The sequence below is a fragment of the Pollicipes pollicipes genome, unplaced genomic scaffold (genome assembly GCF_011947565.3).
Source record: "Pollicipes pollicipes isolate AB1234 unplaced genomic scaffold, Ppol_2.1 Scaffold_1600;HRSCAF=1878_pilon_pilon_pilon, whole genome shotgun sequence".
Classification (NCBI taxonomy): Eukaryota; Metazoa; Arthropoda; class Thecostraca; order Pollicipedomorpha; family Pollicipedidae; genus Pollicipes; species Pollicipes pollicipes.
Window position 1 is genome coordinate 6,900,971 of NW_023595962.1, and position 19,754 is coordinate 6,920,724.

Below are 19,754 nucleotides of genomic sequence, written 5' to 3' on the forward strand. Positions count from 1 at the left end.
GCTACCTCAGACGTGGTGGGGACATCAGCTGCTACCTCAGATGTGGTGGGGACATCAGCTGCTACCTCAGATGTGGGGGGGACATCAGCTGCTACCTCAGACGTGGTGGGGACATCAGCTGCCGCTTCAGACGGCGAGGCAGGGGATGGACCGGCTGCTGTTGACGACGTCGGCGGCCGCGAGCTGCCTTCCGGGGAATCGCTTGTCGCGTCAGCAGGCGTCGTGTCCGCTCGTCCTGCGGGTCTCGCGGCTGATGGTGCTGGTGAGGCCGCTCTCCCAGCAGGCGACTCTGTGCCATCTCCCACGCGGCTGCGTCCAGCACCTCCAGCTCTCGACCTCGAGCGTCCTCCGTTTCCGCCCGGAACGCCAGTGCGCGCCCCGCCCCGCGCGATGAGGGCTGGCGACACGCGCGTCCGGTTTCTGATCTTGGCCAGCAGACCGAGCACCTTGCTGACCTCCTGCTTCTCCTTGTGTTCTGGCGGCGGTGGCGGTGTGGTGCTGGTCCTCCGTCGTCCGCCGCGCACCCCCTGCAGGCGGCTGCGGTAGCGGCCCAGACGACCGCGGATCAGCGCCGATGGAGGTCGTCTTGACGGCGACGCCGACTCGACGCCGCCCGAGGTCGGCCGAGCCGGCCGCTCGCTCGGCCTGGGCTGGGGCGGGCGGGCTGAGGTTTCAGCCTCGGTCGAAACGGTCGCTGTGCTCGGGGATTCGACTGCCGCTACGTTCGAGTCACCCTCCGCCTTCCCCGAGGGGGCCGGCGCACTCACATGTTCGACCTCAGCGTGCGTCGGCGGCAACACTTCGTCCGCTGCCGCTGGAGCGACCTCTGTCGTGGTGGAGTCTGCCGATGTCAGCCCATCTACGGAGGAAGCTGCGAGGGATGGATGTGTGGTCGTCGCAGTTGCCTCGTCGGTGGTAGGTGTAACGTCAGCTGACGTTTTCACTGAAGTTGCTTCAGCATCCGGTGGTGTCGGGGTTGTCACGTTGTTCAGCTCTGTGGCGCTGACCTCGCCGTCAGCTAAGGGTAACTTCCGCGGACTGTCGATTTCATTCTCCACCGCCGGCGCCGTAGCATTTGTTCCCACACGTTTCACTGCAGCTGGCTTTGTCGTGATCGTCTCACTCACAAGCGGTGCCGCCTCCGGTGTGATGCCACCGCCTCCCCTCACTGCCTTCCGCCTGGCCTTCAGCCTGTCCTCACTGAGTCCCTGGGTGGCACCTCGACCCCGCCCGCGTCCGCGGGCGTCCTCTCCGGCGCCAGACACCACCTCACTGCGGGTTGAGCCCAGCGCCTGCGCGCCCTGCGCCTCGCCTGACCCTAGCCGCCGGCCAAACCCTATGAAGGGCTGTAGCTGATGCTCGCCGACCAGCCCCTGTGCCAGCAGGAACTCCGGCTGCAGGCTGAAGTGTGAGTCATTCAACAGCGCCAGGAACGGCGGTTCCAGGTAGGCGCCGAAACTGCGCTCAGTGGTCGTCGGTGCTGCCGCCTTGCGGCGGCGGATGACCTTGAGCGAGCCTCGCCGGCCGCCGCTAGATGACTCCGGCCGTGTGACGTGTCGCTTGAGGGCGGCATTGCGACGTGACTGGGAGGGGGCCACCACGCGGAGGAGGCGGGCGGAGGCCGCGCCCACCGCGTCCGGCGACGACGAGTCTGGAAAAAAGAGGACGCACGCGGTCAGCCAACTGTCTGACGCAAATCGCAGAGGGCGTTTGAGTGCGAGAATGTGCGAGGGGTTAGTTTCAAACGAGAGGACACGTACGAGACGCGAGGAATCTTCGCAATAAATGACGAAAACAGGATAGACGATGAAGCCCAGAAGTCAAGATAGGTCTGAGGCAGGCCGCAAATAGAAATGAAGCCTTTCACGGGTGTGACAGTCTTAATTTATACTTGCCAAGTCTAAGTCTTGATTTTTATCTCACGGTTTGTGAAGGTCTTGAAAGACTCGACGAGCCGCAGTCAACACGCGTTGGGGTGGGTGGGTTGGGGGATGGGGTAAGATTGACTGCCCAAAGATTTTTACAGAATAATTTCCAAACGGCGCGGCGTAGCCCCGCTAAACTTTGCTTAGCTGTAGAGAATTAGATACCGGACATTGTTATGTAAAAGGGATGATGCACCTGGTAAGGTCGCTAACCCATGGGCGGTAAAACCCAGGCCATGGCTGTCGGCGAAGGACATTTGTGGGGAATCATTCAATGTGATGCAGCAACATAGTGTGAGATGAAGCCATACATATCTTGGATAGTTTCTTAGGCAACACAAGATTAAATTCAGAATGGTAACAAATTTAACTCACCTAGGGGCAAGTATGTAGGCCAGAGCAAGGTAAAAACTGACCTTAAGTTTTAGTCGAGAGCTTGGTTTAATGGGGTAGTCTTTGGCGCTGATTTCGAGTTGGTTAGCGACAGGGACTGCAACAAACATGTTCTACTGACCTTTTAAAGGCCAGAGTATGTGACTGACCTAAAATGACCCCGATCAACGTTTTGTTTTTAGGAACATATCGCCTCTAGCGTGGTCCCAAATACTGATTCGAATAGCAAAATCAGGGTCATCGTGTAGATATTTGGTCACCTTGACCTTATGAAGGTCAAACAATGTCACGGGCCTCATTAAGCTCTTGCCTGGAACAGGCATTCACGGCGGTTGCATAAGAAAGTCTGGGGGCACCTGGGGCACCAACCTGGATTTTGACCTTGTCTGACCATATTGAATCCCAAGGACATCACGTGGGAATACACAATTTTTACACATGTAAGTTCGCGCAAATTTTAATCTATAATGTGAACATTACGTGTCCGGCTATCTTAATTTTTGAGATATCAGGGAGTCAGTCACCCCTACTGGAGCAAAGGGCATTCAGCCGACCACCCGGGCGCGTGTTGAGGGTTGTTACATACCAAAGAACATCCGGTTGGCAGAGTATGATGTTAATGATCGCGATCAATTGACTACAGAGGGAGAAGGATGCCGTCTAACGTAATGTCTGGGGTTTGTCTTGGCAACTTACGTAATGTCCAGGGTGTTTAGGGCAACCAACGAGTGCAAGGAAAAAGCTTGTAGAGCGCTCCGGCAAAGCACTTCTGCATCGATACTTTGACCAAATACAGATACAGACAGCGAACACGTTCATATATATATATATATATATATATATATATATATATATATATATATATATATATATATGTGTGTGTGTGTGTGTGTGTGTGTGTATGCCCCGAGCTTCGCAAGAATGGTGCCTCCAAAAGCCGGATGCTTTGGAGAGAAAACGGCGATGAAAAGCTTCGAAAGGCTCCGAAAGCAAGCAGTGTTCTGAATACTGCGCGTGCCCACTGCAGGGGAAGAACCCATCAATGAACTAATCTGACGATATTTTTGCCATTGGCGATCACGAACGCAACTCCCGTTGCGGTCTTCCACAACTCTCGCCATTAACAGCACAGCTCATGCGTGAGATCATTGAGTTTTAGTGCAGCTGGCGCATCTCATTCTGTCCAATCTGCCTTATTTGCCCATTGGAGAGAGGGGCTGGATGAGCCAGCACGACCGGTTCGGTGAACAGTCAACAGCACGTGACCGACATATGGGTGAGCCAGCGAAAAGCCGCTTAAAGCCTTCTCAATTGCGAAATGAGTTTATGACAACGTCTTTATCAGCGCGCATGCTCCCAATACTTCACTCACATGTCCTGGATCGTAGATTTAGCGCTGTGCTGCGGCATCGAGCGCTGTACTGCGTTTGTCTGAACCGTGTCAAAGCAGCTTTGCAGATAACGCAGTAGTGGTTCAGATGATCTAGTGTGTTCTTCTCAAGGATGGATGTGTTTGCCATGAAACTTGTTCACCCACAACGGCGTGCGCAACCCAAATCGCTGAAATTGAGCGCGGCCAAAGGGAGGCGTCCGCAACCCATTGCAACACCGCGAGGTGTTAATGCACCTCGAAAGTTTCGTAAAACCGTGAGAGACGACAGTACGACCGACGCGCCGCGAGCCGTGACAAACCAATCAGCGGGATGACGAACGGAATTTGTCACGGCCCAGCACTAGTGTGTCATCCGTCGGTTCGGCGGGCGTGACTGACGGAGCCGCCGGACCGGTCCGTCACGGCGGCCCGCAAGTCACAGTCATCGCGGTCCGCTGATGCCGACGTTCCGGGTTTTGGTCCGTGCTGGCCACGTGAACCAGCTGCCGCAGCTGCCGCACGGCTGCTAGCTGACGCGTGGAGTGGCAAGATTGCCAGCGTGTCATACTATGCATCCATCATGATCACTCAGGTTAACTCCATCAGCCCACTTCTCGACTAGGATACAGATGAAATAATCATCTCCCTACTTCTTTAAGAAAAATGGGCGAACTTCCCACACAAATGGTCATTAGAGAGCACTCTTTGCTCACCGTTGATTGTTGTCAAGGTTCCCAATCCACCGCCCCGGCCGAACACTGCGTCCAAATCAAGTAACAGTTTTGTTTGTACTGTAGGCCAAACACCGCCGAACTACGCATCGGTGCAACACGTCACCACGACACGGTCACTCGGTGTCAATCTGACCCCCTCATGGCCAGGTGCCAGTTGTTCATCCCTGACGATAGATCCAGAACGTTGTCTCTGGGACGGGAGTAAGAGTGAGTAAGTACGTAGCTGAGAGTTTCTTAGTCTGCCGCCTAGTGATCAGCTGTCCGTCGCGATGTTTTCAACTCAGCTACGGGTCCTTGATCGTAGGCTTCGTGGGTTAAGGCGCCGGCTAAGCGCGCATAAGTTTGTCATGCTGGGAACACAAGGATACAGGCAACCCAACCGCGTTACGCGTTCTTTCTTGTACGCAATGACGGAAGAAAATCAACTAAAAATGAAAGTTTCACGATACTTTTGAGACGCAAGTGCCAATAAACCATTTAGTCTGAAGAGCGTGCGCTGCGTGCCCCTGTCAGATCACTGCAGCTGGCGCCGGTGAAGCCTGGGATCGGTGGGACGTGGGGCCCGCCCGTGGGACCCGCCCGTGGGACCCGTGGGGCCCGCCCTAAGTCGCCAGAGGAGACGGACTTCCCCGCGGAAAGTTTTGCCCCTCCGTTGGTGCCGAGCGTGCGTGAGTCCGGAATGAGAAGTAATTGGACGTAATGCGCCCCTTGCTTGGTTTTCCTAATTTGGACGCGGCCAACCGTACTTTGGATCGCACGTCACTTTCATCCTCGGTTATTACGCCGAGGAGTCTGACTTCTTTTCATGAAAGGACCCATTACGTCTCGGTGGCAGACTTTCGAATGGACGTTGTCGACGTTACGCTACAGTTTCCTGGTAAAGAGAGCTAATGATATTTGGCACCCGCGTTTCCTTGCTTTGTTTAATTTTCAAAACATTGCTGATTCATAAAAGCATGTCTTAAGATGGAAATGCTGAGATGCGCGCCTTGTGTTTCTCGATGTGTTCGGGCGAGATTGATTCATGTTTACATCTTCTCCAAGACGCCTCAGAGGCGCAGCGATGTGTCCACACACGTCCGGTCTCCAATCCCAACATGGCCATTAGGCGGCATGACGTGGGCTTTCAGACGAAGCATAATTGGCCAAACCGTCTCATGTCTCAACCAATGACATAACGAGCGCTGGCGCTGCCGGCGGCATTCGTGGGAGGTGCAGCAACGTCGCTCCCACGGGTCAGTTTACCGGCCGTTCGCTCCCGAAACAAGGTCGGCGGCGGGGCCGGCGACTGGGACCAGGATAGCCAAACACATCGTGACGTTGGCGAGTGTGAGCCCCAGCCTGCGCTGGACAGCACGTTACGGCGCTGGGGCCGACAGAAGACTGCGTCATCCCACGCAGAAAACGGAGGGCGCGCGCCGTACAACGCCCCTTGGGACGCAACAGTGAGGTCTGGTTTGGTACGAGAATCAGTGGTGAGATCGTGGAGAGTTGGCTCGCAAAGTGCATGGAGCACCGGTAATCGACGTGTCTGGTAAAAGTTGAAAGATGTCACCTCATCCCTCTCGGCCCAGGCAGAGCGGGCAGAGGCGGGCCAGCGGGCAAACAATCAATCGATCAACCAGTCAATCAATCAATCAGTCGATGCAGGCGGGTGAACAATCCTATGTGACGCTTGAAGTTGGTGTCAACTGTAGGATATGATCGACGACAAGTGCAAAAGGGCACGAGAGGAGCCGCTGGCATTCGCCTGACTGAAATAAAGTTGCAATGTCATCAAGCATTTCAAATGAACTGCCAAATCGCCTTACACACACATTTGCCCGGTCAAAACCATTCCGGGGCAAACAAATGGTGTGTAATGAACGGTCTTACCCCGCACCCCCGCAGGTTGTACGCCGTCATCTAGCGCCGCAATCAAAGGTTTTGTTCAAGCCGTGTCGCAAATCCGTGTCTAGCTGCTCACTGTTGCCTTATCAAATCCGTGTCTAGCTGCTCACTGTTGCCTTATCTAGCTGCTCACTGTTGCCTTATCAAATCCGTGTCTAGCTGCTCACTGTTGCCTTGTCTAGCTGCTCACTGTTGCCTTATCAAATCCGTGTCTAGCTGCTCACTGTTGCCTTATCAAATCCGTGTCTAGCTGCTCACTGTTGCCTTGTCTAGCTGCTCACTGTTGCCTTATCAAATCCGTGTCTAGCTGCTCACTGTTGCCTTGTCTAGCTGCTCACTGTTGCCTTATCAAATCCGTGTCTAGCTGCTCACTGTTGCCTTATCAAATCCGTGTCTAGCTGCTCACTGTTGCCTTGTCTAGCTGCTCACTGTTGCCTTATCAAATCCGTGTCTAGCTGCTCACTGTTGCCTTATCAAATCCGTGTCTAGCTGCTCGCTGTTGCCTTATCCCCCTGCCAGTGTAATATACGCCGCATTACAACTCAATGGCATGCACCGAATCAACAGCAGCGCTTTGTGTTGCCGGCTCAGCTGAAAGTGAGCACCCGGCTGCTGCTGGGAGTGGTCACCCGGCCGCTGCTGGGAGTGATCACCCGGCTGCTGCTGGGAGTGATCACCCGGCTGCTGCTGGGAGTGATCACCCGGCTGCTGCTGGGAGTGATCACCCGGCTGCTGCTGAGAGTGAGCACCCGGCTGCTGCTGGGAGTGATCACCCGGCTGCTGCTGAGAGTGAGCACCCAGCTGCTGCTGGGAGTGATCACCCGGCTGCTGCTGAGAGTGAGCACCCAGCTGCTGTTGGGAGCGAGCACCCGGCTGCTGCTGGGAGTGATCACCCGGCTGCTGCTGAGAGTGAGCACCCGGCTGCTGCTGGGAGTGAGCACCCGGCTGCTGCTGGGAGTGATCACCCGGCTGCTGCTGGCAGTGATCACCCGGCTGCTGGCTCCCAAGTGGGGCTTCCACGAGACGTGTCCTAAACACCGTTGCCGTACGCTGATCGACCAAGGCTACGGCCACTAACAGCGTGGATATCCCGGGCTCATTCGTTTTGCTCCAGTGAGCAGGAACACAAACCGCACTAGCCGAACTGAGATGTGCTGAGATATTTCGCCGCAAATTGCTTCCGGTGTTCACAGCGCATGAGTGTCATCAAGTGGCCTCAGAGGATCCTCAGAGGAAATGCGGGTGACGGGGGGGAGGGGGAGGGGCAAGACGAAGTATAAGCCGTTCAAGTTTTAGTTGCCCATCATGCTTTTCCATTTCTGTTTGATTTCTAGTTGATGCACACCATGACTTTTATAAGTGTTTTTTTTTACCAAGTTTGAATTGAAGTTTTCATTATAAGCCAAATGTGGAGGTAGGAGCGTATACATTTAAGATCTTAGCCTGAAGATCTCAGCCCAGAAGTGGCCTTATTTTTACAGCTTTTTTATTATAGGGGGCTCAACCCACGTCTCTATCTTACCCGATTGGCATCGCACTTGCACACGATCTCGATTCAAGAAGATAAAGACCCTATACAGGAAATTATTTTGGTGTCTCTCAACTTAAGCATGTCGCTAGTTGCACACGAAGCTTACTTTGAAATGAGAAAAACGCGTGAATTCTACTTTAGACCGACTCACTGCATATTCACGTCGCCAGATCAGCCAGATCCCGCGGCTATCCTTCTCTGAGATCGTCACACGATGTCACATCAGCCAGATCCCGTGACTATCCTTCTCTGAGATCGTCACACGATGCCAGATCAGCCAGATCCCGCGGCTAGCCTTCTCTGAGATCGTCACACGATGCCACATCAGCCAGATCCCGCGACTACCCTTCTCTGAGATCTTCACACGATGCCACATCAGCCAGATCCCGCGGCTATCCTTCTCTGAGATCGTCACACGATGCCACATCAGCCAGATCCCGCGACTATCCTTCTCTGAGATTGTCACACGATGCCACGTCACTGATGGTTAACGAAAATATGGGTGAAGCACTTTACATTCGTTCAATGTCCGAGCTTCTCCCGCCTTCACCTGGGCCGAGCTGAAGCCGACCGTGGCAGGCTACCGGCCGTAGCAGGCTGCCGGCCGTAGCAGACTGCCGGCCGTAGCAGGCTGCCGGCCGTAGCAGGCTGCCGGCCGTAGCAGGCTGCCGGCCGTAGCAGGCTGCCGGCCATAGCAGGCTGTCGGGCATAGCATTCTGCCAGCCGTAGCAGGCTACCGGCCATAGCAGGCTGCCGGCCGTAGCAGGCTGCCGGCCGTAGCAGGCTGACGGGCATAGCAGGCTGCCGGCCGTGCGCCAGGTCACACGGCACCGGCTGAGTGGGACGAACACCGGCTGGGTGTTCTGCGGTCTGACGAACACCGGTTGGGTGTGTGTCGCGAGGGGGAGGGGAAGGGGAGGGAGAGCCGGGAGCGTCTCGCTTTCTCGGACCGACTGATAAGCATCCGAGTCTACACACCCAATCAACCGTGCCTTGAATGATTGGTGAGTTCCAGATAGAAGCACGAGTGAGCACTGTGTGCCGCAGACAATGCAGCCATCAGTGAGCTCTTCCGTACCTTTCTTGTCCTTCGTAAATATCAGTGTATCATCAGATTGGTTTCCTTAATTGGGACTCTTGTTTTCACTTCTCCGTTAGGCATGCGTTTCTCCACTTAGATGAAACGAGACATGCATCGGGAAGATGGGAAAGCGGTTATCAAGCTAGCATTTTGTCTTCTAAATCTGTATGTGGGAAAAGCTGGAGGCATCCTCATATCTTAATTCAACCAGACGTGTTCTTTCATCAAGCTTATGCCTCCACGAGAGGCCTATGCACAGCTACCAAAACTTCAGCCATCTGACGTCAGACATCCAGGAGAGACAAACACCTTAGGCGCCTTCGCAATCTCACCAGTGTAATAGCTGCACTAAATCAACGTTTCCTGTTTTTTTCGTTTCCGCCGACTGTTTGGTGTGCTGTGTTCGATAAACTAGTTGCATCTTTACCAACAAGCATATTGTATCTGATTCCATTCCATCCATTACCGGTCCACTTCATCTTCAACACGCCAAACGCGTGTTGCTGCCGCTCCGACCGTCAGCTGTCCACATCCCAAGACGCCGGCAGTGCGCCGCGCCACTTTCGTGATCGGGCCGCAGAAAGGCGGGGCGCGGCGCGGGCGGCGCGCGCCCCGGCGGCCGGCAGCTGGCGCTTTCACCATTGTGGCGCAGCTGACGCGCGGCGCGGCAGGCTGGGGCGGGCCGCGGGCCGCGGTGTGGGGGCGGTCAGCGCCCGCTGGCGGCTCTCATGGCTTCGGCAGCTCAGGGACGCTGTCTGGCGCAGGGACGGCAGCCCGGGGACGCTGTCTAGTGCGGGGACGGCAGGTCAGGGACGCTGTCTGGTGCAGGGACGGCAGCTCAGGGACGCTGTCTGATGCCGGGACGACAGCTGAGGGGCGCTGTCTGATGCAGGGATGGCAGCCCTGAGGCGCTGTCTGATGCCGGGACGACAGCTCAAGGACGCTGTCTGGTGCAGGGACGGCAGGTCAGGGACACTGTCTGATGCTGGGACGGCAGCTCAGGGACGCTGTCTGGTGCAGGGACGACAGCCCAGGGACACTGTCTGGTGCAGGGACGGCAGCTCAGGGACGCTGTCTGGTGCAGGGACGGCAGCTCAGGGACGCTGTCTGGGGCCGAAACTGCCGTTGCCGTCCGAGTGGCTTCCTCTGGCGACCTTGGATCATTTGGCCAGTTCGCATGTGCTGTTCTGGTTCTTAACCTGCACGACCTTTGTGGGGTTATGCGAATAAAGAGGCAGCGTCGGGAAAGGTTAGGATGGACGAGACGGGAGGACAGCTCAGGCTAGGACGCGGCCTTATGCTGGAGACAATCTGTCCCGGAAACATTAAGCCTTGCAGCCTTAGAAACCAATCCCTGCCATAGGCTCGGGACTATGAGTGCTTGGCCAGGCATGGATGCCGGGGCGGCTCGCTCAAAACCGAACCCTGTCAGTGGGTGGCCGCTGTACACGCTTGCGTGGAGAGACGCACAACAATTAGAAATATTTCGTGAAGACCGGGGTGCCAAGGGAGGGCGCCAAGGTGAGCTTTACTACCGAAATTCCGATGCTTGTTTCGTCATCTAGGACTCGGTGCCTCGGCTCGCTCTCCCCTCAGTGTATCGCCGTACTTTAGTGTTCCACGCTATCATAACGGGCTTTGGGTCTTCTCTTCTCGTCTCTTCAACGGATCTCATGCGATTGTCTCCAGAACGGTAGCATCCGCGACTTCCCTCCCTGGCCATGCTGCTTTCTCAGCTGAAGTCGCACGAAGACTCTGACGCTCCGATCTCAACGTGCATCTACACTCCGGTCTCCGACCGACGCCACACACCAGAGCCTCCGCCATGTCCGCCAGGGCGAGCAGCGAAAACCCGGTGACCAGGCCGAGGAAGCCGCCTATGTCGGCCAGCAGCGTGCTCTGCGTGAAGGCAACCGCCTCCTGAACCTCGTCGGCAGCCAGGTCGAGCGTCAAGAACGCTTCCGTAAAGCACGGGGACACGGTGCTGCCGTGGTCGTCGCATCCTCCCGTCAGACTCTCCTGGTTCAGGTTATAGGCGACTCCGCGGCAGGCGCTGGGACAGTCGCGGCCTCGCAGGTCCTCCGCCAGACTGCTGGGCACGTACTGATGCGCTGCCGGTCTTCTTACTAGGTATGGGGCCGGCGGAGGTGGAGCGCGCCTGGTTCTTAAAGCGCGTCGCTGGCTGTTGCCGGGGGCTCTATTCGCGGCCTGCCCTCCGGCCGCCGCCGTCGGGTATGAGTGGTATTCCAGCTGGGGCCGGCTCCATGAGATGTTCAGGTCCAGGCAGAGAGAACCCCGGAACGGCCAGGGAAGGATCTTGTCTTCCTCTGCCACCTCCGACTGCACGAGCCGTTCGCACACGGGCAGGTGGTCGAGCGGGCCCCGCATCTCGGGCAGGAATACGCCAGCCGACACCATGTGCGGCAGCCGGCAGCCGATGCGCGCCGCCAGCCGCCGCCACTGGCACTCCTTCAGACATTGTGCCACTGAGTAGCCTGGCTTATCGCGACAGGGCCGCCGGCGCACGTTGACCAGCCGCCGCAGCCGCGCCGTCACGTGGTAGCCGGTGACCTTCCCAGCCCGCAGCTCGCGTCCCGGCGTCACCGGCATGGGCATGTCGGAGAGCGGCGCCGGCAGGTCGCCCACGCTCGGCTCCTCCGGACCGTGCACGTACAGCCGGTAGGCCACCTGGCTGGCCTTGCTGGTGAAGAGGACGGGCACGTGCAGCAGCAGTCGGACTGAGAGTGGGCTGTGGCAGCTTCGGTGCAGTGCCGCGCTCGGCTCGAACGTTAGACAGCGCATCGGCTGCCACCGCCGCCTTCCCAGATGCAGAAAGAAGCGCTGCCGCCAGACCCCCAGCGGCCCCGGCAGAGGCACGGTGCTGATTCCGCGGTGGCCCCTGATGATCTGCAGCTGGTCATAGCCGGTTGGCAGGATCTCCAGCGTGGTCCGGTTGTAGAACTCGACGACCGAGAGCGAGCCGTTGATCAGTTGGTGGTACAGGTCGATGATCAGATCCTCCTCGAGTCGATGGCCGGGGCAGAGCGTGAGCCGCGGGAACGGCGCCACCGTTCGCACCGTTGTCGGGCTGACCGGCTCAGCGCGGTACTCCAGCACCTGCGCCCACACCAGGGCCAGCAGCAGCAGCAGGAGCGTCGTGCGCGCTGTCCAGCGCAGAAGGGTACGGACTCTCCCGCACCGGCGGGCTCCGCCTGCACCAGCACCCATCCTGGCCACGGAAACGCCACTGAAAACCCCCCAGGGGTGGTACCATCCCGCCTGCCGCATGGTGTTCTCCGGTATCGATCAGCGACGCTCCTGTTGAAGCATGCCGTTGCATAGCGATTCCGTCGATTACTTAAATGGAGCGCGACGGCTCAGTGGATGCGTCGAGGTCAATGCTACGGATAGCGGTGTCCCGACAGCACTGTTATGCCTACCACGGTGAAGTATGGTAGCTTGCCGACCATCAATGGAAGCCGTTAACTAACAGGTCCGGTGATTGGTTGCACGGAGCGCGACGATCCAGCGGAGGTCGATGCCATGGATACTGGGAAACCGCCACCCATGTTATACATGGCAGGGTGACGTGTGGTGGCTCCCCGACCATCAGCGGAAGCCTTTGTCATCCTTTGCTGTTGAAGGCTTAAGTATTGGAGACAGGAAATCGATTTGTTTGAGGTTCTCCAGAATTGATCGCTACATGCTTGATTACATGCTCACATGCTAACATGACCGCATGTTTAATTGTCTTGCATGACATGCTTAGAGCTTACAGGCAGTGTCCAACCTTTGTGGCATATTTCATTTGCATACTTAAGTGAAACTTTAAGACGACTGGCATCTAATAAAAGCACTAGGTAGTGTCATTGCAGCACCGCAAAGACCTAACAAGGACATCAATTCTAATCACGAGTCGAAGTTATGATGGGAATGAGGACAACTAGAAAACAGGGCCGAAAGGGGCGGTTGATGTACCAGGAGGTCATCACGGAAGCATGGGAGGGTACAGATGATGACTTCAGTTCTTAACAGGAGAACGCTGCACGCCACGTCCGATATGACTCCCGTCTCGTAAAGTTGTTTCAAGACTTAAGTGAACGGCTTAAGACAAACATGGCAACGCCAAGAAAAAATGCTTTCCGCTTTTCAGGCAACATGTAACTTCCCAAAATATGGGGCGTCAGTTAATATGGAACTTGGCTTGCCTCTACAACAGTTGTATGGCCCAAATTGCTTTTGACCATTTTGGCCGAAACATCTGTTGACGTGCACCCGGATGTCTACGATACGTCCTCAAGCACGAACAGCACCAGAGGCGCCATCAGCAAAACCAGATGCTGTTCCCATACCATCTCTAATTACCTCGGCCGCCGCACAGCCCGGTCCACTGGCCCGAAAAACAGCGAAAAGTGAGCCGTGGCAGCCGCACCCCCACCCGGGGAGCGGCCGCCGCGCCCGCCCGCAGGTATCGTCGCAGGCCATGCTGGGGCGGCGGGTCACGCGGTCAGAGATGAAGCCTCGTCCGCACCGCCGGTGTACTGCACCGGCCGACGTCGGCACCGCCGGTGTACTACACCGGCCGACGTCCGCACCGCCGGTGTACTGCACCGGCCGACGTCGGCACCGCCGGTGTACTGCACCGGCCGACGTCGGCAGCGTCGGTGTACTGCACCGGCCGACGTCGGCACCGCCGGTGTACTGCACCGGCCGACGTCGGCAGCGTCGGTGTACTGCACCGGCCGACGTCGGCACCGCCGGTGTACTGCACCGGCCGACGTCCGCACCGCCGGTGTACTGCACCGGCCGACGTCGGCACCGCCGGTGTACTGCACCGGCCGACGTCCGCACCGCCGGTGTACTGCACCGGCCGACGTCCGCAGCGTCGGTGTACTGCACCGGCCGACGTCGGCACTGCCGGTGTACTGTACCGGCCGACGTCGGCGCCGCCGGTGTACTGCACCGGCCGACGTCGGCACTGCCGGTGTACTGCACCGGCCGACGCTGTCATGGCTGCCTGTTGCCGGCAGCCATTATCGACGCAGATTTGATGCGGTGTGTGAAACGCTGCACAAGTGGTATAGGTGTCGTCTTCCCACCGTCTCAGCACAGACAATTTGGGAGGCACAGAAGACTGGCTTACCTAAAGGACATTTGATGTAACAACATAAACCGCGCTGAGCTCAGCGCATCAATCTGCTGACATGTGCCGGGTTCTGTTATAGCCTGCTCTTAGAAGGCGCGAGAACGACGCCCAGCGTTCAGCGCGAATCGACGTCACGTTTCGTTTGGGTGCTCGCGGTGTTCGTGGCACGGGACGCTGGCGGCCTGGTTTTCCGCACTCGGTGTCTGGTAGTGTCGCAGCCATTGTCGAAAGAGCTGTTCTGTTACACTTTGCATACAACGGACCCGATGCCTTGTCATGACGCAGCCATTGTCGAAAGCGCTATTCTGTTACACTTTACATACAACGGACCCGATGCCTTGTAGTGACACGGCCACTGTCGAAAGAGCTGTTCTTTAACATATTACGTACAGCTATCCTCAGCTAGATTTGCTGCTAGACGTTTATTGATTCATGACGAGTGCCAGAAAATGCCTAAAGGGCCCCCAGCGGACAACAGAAGCCTCCTTCCAGATGTCACTGCATGTTACGCGTCAGCGGAGCACCGCATTCCGTTGGAAGCACCACGCCCCCTCTCCTACCACGCGCCTGAATTTTTGCCATGATCCACTAATGTCGCGCCCAACTCGCCAGAAATTCACTAAAAATCACCAAAACAACAAGCTTTCCGATGGGTTTTGCGGATACTCACTGCTTACAGCGTGCTGCAGACTGGACACTGTAAAGCAGAGCTATACAAACTGCGAGCTGTACACTGAAGCACTGCAGTATATATGTTCCACTGCAGTGCCACGTACTGCTGGTGTAGTCCGTAACGAGCAACGCGGGCTCCCCGAGAGCCTGCGCCGCGTGCAAGCCGTGCGACGCACGCGCACGTGCCGTGCATGTCACTGGCGCGACAGCCAGCGACGGGCACGCGGCCACTGGCGCCGGCCGCTGCCACTGCGCGGCACGTGACGTCGCCACACGACACGTGACGTCACCACACGACACGTGACGTCCCGCTCCGTCACGCTCCGCCAGCGGCCGAGATGACCTTGAGTGACCGCACGCTACGCAACGGACGTGTGCGTAAACGCCATCCATCATCCTGTCACCAGTATAGCGGCGACAGAAAACAACACGTTGTCTCTAGCGTTAACATCCGCCAATGGTGGATCTGTGTGCCTTTTTGGAATAGCCATTTCCCCGATACTGATATCGGCTCCATATATCGCCCGTGAACAAGGCACGCGTCTGCCTTGGGAGGAAGCGTGGTGTTCCTCCGACACTGCTCTACAAAGAGATTCGCTCCTGCCACCGCAGCTCGGCCTGCGACCCTGTCTCCCGCCGCACTGGTGGAGGGGGGGGGGGGGCTGGACGGACTCCGGGGAGGGGCGGGCGGGGGGGGGGGGCAGGACACCGCGGTCGGCGGGAGCGCCGCGCTACCGCCGCGTCCCGGGATAACCTCGCTCCGTTCCGGACTGTTGGCCGCCCGGGGCCACCGTGACCACCACAGGCTCCGCCTCTCGCACTGTGCGGTGCTTGGAGGCGACCCAGCAGCACAGCATGGAGTTCAGTATCAGATGCACGCACCGGGTCCCCAGTGAACCAGCGCGTGACGCGCAGCTGCTAGTTGCTTGTGTCGCGCTTGAGTCTCCACATGCTGCGCCGCAGTGCTCCTGCGGCGGTGATTTTAACGCGTGTAAGAGAGCAGTCGGGCTTGTTCCGAGATTGTGGCGGCACGGCTGTAAAGAGGGTCACAGGCTCCACTCTGCTTGACGGGAGACTGCAGGTCACTGGAGCACCGTTACCTCCGCTTTCTCAGAGGCGCGGCTTGGCGGCCACGGGAGTCACGGGCCACCCAGTACCCGCCCAACCCAAACATAGAAAATTGGCACCCGCAAAATACATTTTCACCAGCGTCAGTTGTCGGCCGCAAATATTCTGAGCTCTGTGAAACACCCAATACGCTCATGAAATTGATTCCCTCGCGAAGCTTTAAATGGTGATGATGTATTGAAGTTCTTCTGCGTTTGGAAATAATCTGTAGGGAATAATAATTAAAATTTTGCTAACCTCCTGCGGCGAGTCAACCACCACCGTGGACATATGCTGGTGGGACACATCATTCTGTTATCGCTGCTGTATGCTCACCACGCAGCCAACGTCACAACGTCACGACCATGGTATGCTACATTAAACCGCATACGCATCACAGTTAAAACGCTGGAATCCAACCGCTGTATCTTGCATTACCACTTTGACCTTTTATCGACCTTTTATCGGCCTTTTATCGACCTTTGATCGACCTCTCATCCACCTTTTATCGACCTTTTATCACTTTTACCAGCATCGGAAGTGATCCCTGGCGACCCTACACAAAGGCATCCCAAACTCCAGCTTCACTGCTATCTCTGCAGGCTGCATAGCTCACTGGAGGCAAGTGATGTGGTGCGGGCGACAATGTCCTGGACCTATACTACCAGAGTGGGGGGCGGCCTCGGCGGCTTTTACTGACTAAATCCACCCCACAAACCGATCCATCGCAGTCAAGGCCAGAAATGCATCAAACCGTGGTCTGTTTCACACTGGTTACGTCGTCAACAGGAGCGTAAACCATCACAAAGAGGCATTCACCGTCCCACAGGTGACTTTCGAATTTAATCCCAAACGTCTCGCTTACTAAACAAATTGGTGAAATCAGGATTGACTGAGGTTGGCTGTGAGGACGGATGTGTGCAAAGCTTGGTCAAACAGCGGCCTGAAATGATTTAATATCTGTTCAAATCAACAGCGAACTATAGAAAACGGACAAGACTCGTGAAAATTAAACTAATGGCGTCAAGCAAAAACTCGACACTTTCTATTGTACTGCACTCGTTCATGCAACATAAAAGACGTGACCATTCTTCTCTAATCGCTATCAATTGATAAGCGGAGTGTTTCGTAAAAGGGCTGGGGTAAGTCGTGGTTAAGATTAGGAAAAGGTGCAGGATAACAATAAGGGTGTAGATAGCGTATCTCACATCTTGATTAACAAACAATAGAAGATCGCCTCAAATTAGAATGGCTTTCTGTATTTACCGTAAAACGGGGTATTCCTGGTGTGGCGTTCGTTGCAGCTAGCCGCTCACCCAACTTCATCGCCTGCAGTGGCGCTCAGGAACGCAGCCGGGATTTTCGTAAGAGAGGGAAGGGCGGCGTCCTTCGATGCGAATGGATCACGGCGATTTTGAGCTTTCTGTTCAGAGCCATTAATGATGAAAAACCAAAACAACGAGCCCAGGGGGAGGGTAGACCCCTCAAGTCCCCCCCCCCCCCGGTCTTGGTTACGCCCCTGGTACCGTTCATCACGGACAGCGGTCAGTGCCACCAAATGGGGCCCGGAGGCGTCTCCCTGTTGAGCCCCCGGGCCGCGTGCACCAGTTCCCAGGGCCGTTACACACGACTGGCAGTGCCGCTCAAACTTCACAGTCGGCGAGCACCACTGGCGACCAGGGGGTGTTTGGAGACTCCTGACTCACGACAGTCATGGTAGAGATCCGGACTTGCCCCTGGCCTCATCGGCGTGAGCTGGTCCACAGTAAGCCAGTGTGTTCTGTGGACCAGTGTGTGGTTTACGATACAACTGGGGGTAGTGGTTTACCGCAGGATTGGGGGGCCAATTACGTGATGAATTAGAAGGCAAGAGAAGTTTCCAATTCAATTTCATTGCCGGGCTGCAGAATAGTTAGCAATTTCTATTTTAGTTATTATTTCTATTAATTATTATTCAATTTCATGACAATAGTGTTTCAATTTCTCACTCAAGTGCCGATCAGAGCTTAAATTTGAAGTGCTTTGTCATAAGTTCTGAGGCCGTAGCGAGATCACCGGTCGCCCGTCATTGTAGCCAAAATAGACACCTTCCAAGCATGTGGGCAGCAAAACAGCTCTTCAAGCCTTGTATTTCAATGCTTAAAGGCGGCTCAATGTAGACGAAGTATACGAGCTGATGGTACCACTCTGATGACTGTAATAGTCAGCATTATAGTCATCATGCGAGCATCATCATCATCAGTCATAATAGAGTCATCATGCGAGCATCTTCCACAATAGTGAGTATTATGGAAGAAGTCTGAACTCGATGCCGCCCTTCTGACGGCCGCGTCCGGAAGTGGTAAAGCTCGCCATGGAATGAGGAGTGATTCCACGATCTGATTCTTCTAACCTCCCCCCCCCCCGCCGAACGTCCTCTTTACTTCTCCAACATCCTCTCACTTCGACCAACGGAAGCAGTTTCATTCGCGCATGGAAGGTGGATCAAACCCGGAACGGATGTAAAAATGCATAGCTTCACTGGTGCGCCTTTACAGAAGCGCGTAATGCAACCGCACTTATATACACGACTGGACCGAACAAAGACCTTGGTGGATTCCATGCCCTCCTTGCTTATGGCCGATACCAGGGCGATGGGCATAACTTTCAGAAAGTGAGCCCCACCCCCACGACAACTCTGAAGGCACTTACGTTCTGGGAATATCCCGGATTTTCCAGAACGAAACGACCCAAGCAAGTCTGGTGGGAGATTAAAGGCGTTCACAGGTACATTTTCCTTTACCCATTCCACCCGCTACCCATGCCGCTTACCCATACCCATTCATTACCCGTTCCTAACCAGTGGTACCCACCCGTCACATTTCTAGCATTTAGTTGCGGGCTATGGTGAAGCCTTCCAAAAGTTTACACCTAAACTTATTCTTTTGCGTTGATGTCCAAATCTAAACTGATATTGACTAAGGAAAAACAATCAGCAGCATTGCAAAGTACTTCGTAAAGAATTTACCCAAGACTTCATAAACCTCTTACACATGCCCATATACCAATATATCCATACTCAAAGATATTTTCCTCGATTCTACACCCAACCCTTCTCCTGATCCGGTCTCTCTGATCGCGAGGAGACGGTCTCCTGATCGAGAGGAGACGGTCTCCTGATCGAGAGGAACTGTCCCCTGATCGCGAGGAAACGGTCTCCTGATCACGAGGAGACGGTCTCCTGATCGCGAGGAGACGGTCTCCTGATCGTGAGGACGGTCTCCTGATCGCGAGGAGATTGTCTCCTGATCGCGAGGAGACCGTCGGTGGTGACCCATCCCGTCGAAGAAGACAGTGGTCCAGCTGCAGTACGCCAGTATGTCGGACCACCGTCGCGATCCGAGGCGGCCGGTTACCGCCGGGGCCCAGCGGATCGGTTTGTTCGCCTTACTGACAACTTGTTGAATGGAATGTTGAATTGTTGAATTGTTGAGCATTAAATGTTGTCACAACAAGCCGTGTGACAACATTCGTCAGAGTCGGCACCAAAGATCATATCAACCGGGTAGTACATCGGCGAGAAGGAAGGCGAAGCGCTCAGAGTTCGGTGTATAAGACGGAAGAAAAGGACGTCAGCAACTCGGGTCTAATCCTGTTCGAAATGAGCTCGCTGCTCTGAGATGACGATGTCACGGACACCCATCATCAGCGAACGTTGTTGCAGCATCGAAGCGACCTGGACCTGTCTCGTCCATGGTCTGGGTCGATTGCGTGTCCTCGTCTCGCGTGAGACCGGGTCAGGGCCGGCACCGTTTCATTCCCGGGCGCATGATCTCGTCTCCGCCGAGAACCGAACGACCTGGTCACCATCTGCTGTCGCCTCAGGCGTGAAATAGGTCAGCGGCTGCAACTGAGGCAACCCAG

The 19,754-nt window shown here is 56.0% G+C and overlaps 1 protein-coding gene across 1 annotated transcript in view; it reads right to left on the reverse strand.

Annotated features, from left to right (window-relative positions):
- Positions 1-19,754, reverse strand: part of LOC119093241 (uncharacterized) — a 74,007-nt gene that overhangs the window by 43 nt on the left and 54,210 nt on the right. The window contains 4 exon segments of the mRNA XM_037216163.1: positions 383-475; positions 1,274-1,651; positions 10,726-11,052; positions 11,590-12,090. Coding sequence (XP_037072058.1) covers positions 383-475; positions 1,274-1,651; positions 10,726-11,052; positions 11,590-12,090 — 1,299 coding nt within the window.